This window comes from Anarrhichthys ocellatus, unplaced genomic scaffold, assembly GCF_004355925.1.
Source record: "Anarrhichthys ocellatus isolate YVR2014 unplaced genomic scaffold, GSC_Weel_1.0 scaffold669, whole genome shotgun sequence".
NCBI classification, from domain to species: domain Eukaryota; kingdom Metazoa; phylum Chordata; class Actinopteri; order Perciformes; family Anarhichadidae; genus Anarrhichthys; species Anarrhichthys ocellatus.
Genome location: NW_022280643.1, coordinates 10,183 through 15,645, shown reverse-complemented (window position 1 = coordinate 15,645; position 5,463 = coordinate 10,183). Strand labels below are relative to the sequence as shown.

The 5,463-nt window shown below is 44.7% G+C and overlaps 1 protein-coding gene across 2 annotated transcripts in view; it reads right to left on the bottom strand.

Moving 5' to 3' along the window:
• The window catches only part of vps45 (vacuolar protein sorting 45 homolog), a 6,753-nt gene continuing 1,290 nt past the window's right edge, over positions 1-5,463 (bottom strand). For both annotated transcript variants that reach the window (XM_031838382.1, XM_031838383.1), the window contains 9 exons: positions 5,272-5,382; positions 4,859-4,993; positions 4,635-4,748; positions 4,331-4,498; positions 3,546-3,704; positions 2,733-2,840; positions 2,337-2,458; positions 317-448; positions 1-231 (listed from right to left, as the gene is read on the bottom strand). In XM_031838382.1, the coding sequence (XP_031694242.1) occupies positions 150-231; positions 317-448; positions 2,337-2,458; positions 2,733-2,840; positions 3,546-3,704; positions 4,331-4,498; positions 4,635-4,748; positions 4,859-4,993; positions 5,272-5,382 (1,131 nt within the window). In that variant the 3' untranslated portion in view covers positions 1-149. The remainder of the gene's footprint in view (positions 232-316; positions 449-2,336; positions 2,459-2,732; positions 2,841-3,545; positions 3,705-4,330; positions 4,499-4,634; positions 4,749-4,858; positions 4,994-5,271; positions 5,383-5,463) is intronic.

Sequence of the window (5,463 nt, the reverse complement as noted above, 5' to 3'; positions counted from 1 at the left end):
TGATGAACACATATCTTTTATTTGAACATTCACATTCAGTCAGTTTAACATGAAGCACAGAACCTCTGACTGAAGGAGGTTTCAACACAAACACAGAAGAAGAAGGAATGTTGTTGTTTTTCGTCTCTGGCGACCGTTTGGTTTGTTGATCAGCGCCGGTTGCCAGGGCGACCGCTTCCTTGCGCTCTGTCGGCGCTGTGACTCGCCGTCGACATCACTTCCTCCAGGAAGCTGAGGGAGGAGTCAATGGCAGTTAATAATAATAATAATAATAATAATCAGAGCTTCATTCATAACGTGTCTGTGTGCGCGTCACCTCTTGGTGTTGTGGATGCTGCTTCCTCCCAGGACGATGCGGACTCCAGGTGTGCTGCGGTTCAGGTTGTAGACGGTCAGAGCTTCTTCATACGTGGCTCCACCAATCAGAAACACCATGATGTCCTGAGGCCTGTAACACACACACACACACACACACACACACACACACACACACACACACACACACACACACACACACACACACACACTCTTTATACCTGTCTGCAGAACGTTTAATCACACCCACCGTGATTTGATTGGTTCAACTTTTGGATTTGGGCGGAGTTAAACGTTGATTTCGTTGGTTGAGTCCAGGGCCCGTTCCTCGTACGTGGTTCAACTAAGTCGATCAAATGTCCTATTAGCAGCCTAAATTAAGGAGATGATTGACATCAGGCTATCTGGATCAGGATCAGGATAATTGCGCGTGCCCGTCCTACTTCAAAAGGGGGAAGCGTCGATCACCGAAACCATGATTTTCTAACGGCACAATGTTAAATAAAGTCAAAGAAAGAGCCTCTTTTTACTCCGCTGACGAGCAGGAGATGATCATGAACGCATATGAGGAATTCAAGACCATAATCACGGCTAAATATAACACCTCCACCGCTGCGAGGGCTAGACAAGAAGCACGCAAAATATCACACACACGTTAAATGCGTAAGTGTTGTAAATGTATCGGCTCATTTTAATGCCTCATCACCCCAATCAATCAGATGATATGTCTTTAAATGAGCTGCTGGCAGTAGGCTTAATGAATGCATCATCCAATGAGATCTATAGCGACAATAATGATCTCAACTCTTTCACAATAAGATAAAAACAAGCCCAAAGAGCATCTACTGATCCTCATTAATATGAGGATATATGTACTGTATGCCCTCATTATCATGTACTATATATGTGTATATACATGTATGTGTAGATCACCATATAGAACTAGTTTGAATATGTGTGTGTGAATCTGTGTGTGAATCTGTGTGTGGGCGGATCAGTGTGTGTGTGTGTGTGTGTGTGTGTATTATTCATCATCACGCATTCAATCAACTGAAGCAGTGAAGATCAATAGTGTGTGATTCTCTCTGTTCTTATCATGAGTCCACCTTCATCATGTTCTACAGTAATGATATGCTGGTGTACTAATAACACTGTCATATCATTATGAGTGCTTTAACCCTCATGTATGCAACGCAGCCATCAAGAGGACATGGGAGCAAGTAAACACCAACACACACACATTACTCAGAATGCTGAGTCAGTACAATATGTGCCATGGTGATGTAATGAACACATCCATAAGTTTATTAAGCGCCTAATAAACTTTACCAACAGCACGGCATGCAGCGGCTTTCCCCATGTTCTCCGCATCGCCGACACTGTACAACAATGTACCACTCGCAGAACAGCTCAAGGCTGCATCCAGCGTGTGGTGTTCAATGTATGCTCCAGAAGGTCTGTAAATAAATGATTCCTTGTGGGCAGAATGGATAGCGCTCGTATAGGAAGTCATCGTGATGTGATAACGGATCTTGGCGATGTGGAAGAACTCTCTCCCTATAAAACGCTAATCTAACTAATATCCTCCATCAGTGGATCTCTGAGGAAGGGAGCTGTACATTAATGCAATAGAGGCTTCTTAGTTTGCTCAGCTGCTTTAATGGATCACCGTGTGTCTCACTTTACATGCATTTCCGGAACTCCCGTATAACCCCCGGTATATGCGCAAGCGCATTAGACTACCGTATGTGACAGGAGCTGCCATGTTTTCCGGGGGAGTGGCAGCTTATCCAGCTACCTTCAGTTAGCCTGCGCTGGAGCAGCTTCAAGCTTATGGATGTGTTGCCATGGTGATTTTGCCAAACTTGCTTCGTGGAACCGAAAAGCCTGATCTACGTCATCTTATCCTGACAAGTATCCGGCTAACTCAGTTAGCCACGTACGAGGAACGGGGCCCTGGAGACAACCTTCTCAGCGTGTGTGTGTGTGTGTCTGTGTGTCTGTGTGTGTGTGTCTGTTACCTGTCTCTCAGGCTGCTGGCCCCCAGATAAGGGAACTGACTGTCCTTCAGTCTACCTTTGATCAGCTGATCCAGAGTGTCATGAATCAGAGGCTGATGCTGAGTGTATACGTTCTCCACACCCTGAACACACACACACACACACACACACACATTATAATTATAGAAAATATATTTAAAAACAAAATATAAAGTCTGTTTTTAAAATGACATCAATCACAAATAAACAGTTTGAAAGAAAATTAATATTAACAGTATTTACATTAGAAATATTGACGTAAATATACTTACAATATGTTATACAACATAAACATTAAATATATAAAAAGAGATGAAGAATAAGAAATTATTTTCTGAATAAAAGGGAGTGTGTGTGTGTGTGTGTCTGTGTGTGTACCTTGAGGCCTTTGAAGAACTGTTTGGTGATGGCGACGGCGTCTGTCGGCGTGACGAGGTCACTTCCTCTGACTCTCTTCCCGCCGTACTCCACCACCGACTTCACCAACTGAGAGAGAGACACACACACACACCTTACTTAGTCAATAAATAATGTGAACAACTTTAAATGTAACTTCTGTGAATCAACTGTAATATGGCACATTCTTTTATTTATTTATTACACCAGGTCTGACACCAGGTCTGAAACCAAGTCTGAAACCAAGTCTGAAACCAAGTCTGAAACCAGGTGTGAAACCAAGTCTGACACCAGGTGTGAAACCAAGTCTGTAACCAGGTCTGAAACCAGGTGTGAAACCAAGTCTGACACCAGGTGTGAAACCAAGTCTGTAACCAGGTGTGAAACCAAGTCTGAAACCAAGTCTGAAACCAAGTCTGAAACCAAGTCTGAAACCAGGTCTGAAACCAGGTCTGAAACCAGGTGTGAAACCATCTCAGGACCAGAAAATATTAATAAACCGACCTAAAGCAGGCCAGAATATCAAAATTAAAATGTATGCAGATGATGCAGTCATTTCTAAACTTAAAAAAGATTTCCCAGAAGCCTCTTTTTTGGAATTCATACATTGTCACATGACTCATGTTCAGACTAACTCTTGTCTCTCTGTTTGGTTTCATTACTCATGTATTTAGTCGCTGGAATATAAAAAAGGAGCCATGTTCTTGTTTTTGTCTGTATGATTTGTGTTGTTTTGTCCTGATCTCAGCGTCCAATCAGAGCCCCCGGTGTGTGTGTTAGCGATGATGTCGTTACCCTGCGGTGCCGCTCGGACACGCCTCTCCGACTCAACTCGTCCATCAGAGCCGGCAGGACGCTGCTGCTGTGGCGCTCGTATCTCAGAGCGTAGAGCATCACGAGGCGCACGGCGTCCAACTCCGACAGACGAGGGTTCTGCAGCAGCCGGCGAACACTCTGAGACAAACAGGACGGACGAGAAACGGTGAGACGTTAAAGACATGAGATCTTATTTAGTTTATATCGTAAATAAATATAAAAGGTAACTGATAAAGAACAAGAACTTTCAGTACAAAAATACCAAATAACTCAGTCTGAAACCAGGTCTGACACCAGGTCTGACACCAAGTATGAAACCAGGTCTGAAACCAGGTCTGACACCAAGTATGAAACCAGGTCTGACACCAGGTCTGACACCAAGTCTGAAACCAGGTCTGAAACCAGGTCTGAAACCAAGTCTGACACCAGGTCTGACACCAGGTCTGACACCAAGTATGAAACCAGGTCTGAAACCAGGTCTGACACCAAGTATGAAACCAGGTCTGACACCAAGTCTGAAACCAAGTCTGACACCAAGTATGAAACTAGGTCCGACACCAAGTATGACACCAGGTCTGAAACCAGGTCTGGCACCAGGTATGACACCAAGTATGACACCAGGTCTGAAACCAGGTCTGACACCAGGTCTGAAACTAGGTCTGGTTATATATTAAATATTGTTCTCAGTATGAGCTAGAGAGAATCCAGTATCTGTGTCACATTAAACCCCTCAGTGTAGACCAGTAAACCAGTAGACCAGGTACCTGCTGGGCGTTGGAGTGGTCGTTCTGACAGGACAGCTCCTGCTCCACCTCCGACACCTCCATCAGCTGACGCTCAGACACCAGCCGGGACAGCTCCCCCACCACCGTCACATGTTTGGACACGGTGCCGGACATCTTCTTAAACTGGGGGTAGTTATCTACAAAGGCCTGCAGACAGATAGGCAGAGAGAGAGAGACAGGGAGACAGACAGACAGGTGATGCACTCTGAGGACACAGAAAATGTCTGGGGATTTCAACCAGCAACTCTGTCTCTCAGCTATCCGTCTCTCCTGTCTGTCTGACCTTCATATCAGTGATGGACTCCAGCTTCTGTTGTTCTTTCGGTTTCTTCTTCTGGAAATCTTCCATCAGGTTTTTAATGTTGGTGCCGATTTCTCCAAAGTTCAGGTACAAGTTCTACACACACACACACACACACTAGTTTAATCAATCATAACACACGATCACGTACTGATAGTATTGACTGATGATCGGCACACGTTCTCAGTGTTCTCCGTCAGACTCACGTTGGCATAGAACTCATCGTTCTCCGCAGATAGAACCACCTCCTTCAGGTCTTTGCTGATCCCCGGAACCCTGGAGAGGTCGATCCTGTTGTTGTTGAGACCGAGCAGCTCGTGGACCATCGCCTGGTAGGTCCACTGAGAGAGTACACATATAGTACACATAGTACACACATAGTACACACATAGTACACACATGTACTGCTGCTACAATGTTAGCTTAGCTTAGCACCGATCAAACCAGACTCCATTCAGAAAACAAGTATTTTAAAAGTTGTTTGTTTGTCATCTTGTTGAGAGAACTAACAAAACATGAATTCAGACTTTTTACTAATCTGCATAATCGTGTCGTTATTTTATCGCTCGTGTTACAGAACCCGGTGATGTCACGGCGACGGTGCGCTGCCATTGGTCACCTGGTTGAGCAGCGGCGTGATGGCGTCGTCGCTGCGGTCCAGGATCAGCAGCAGAGGAGGAACTTCTGTCTTCCTGAAGTCAAACAGCTCGTACTCCTTCGTGATGATTTGCTGACGGACAAGAAGAAGAAGTTTAGTCAGAGTTTAAGAGGTTAAACGTAAAGAAGTTTAGTCAGAGTTTAAGAGGTTAAA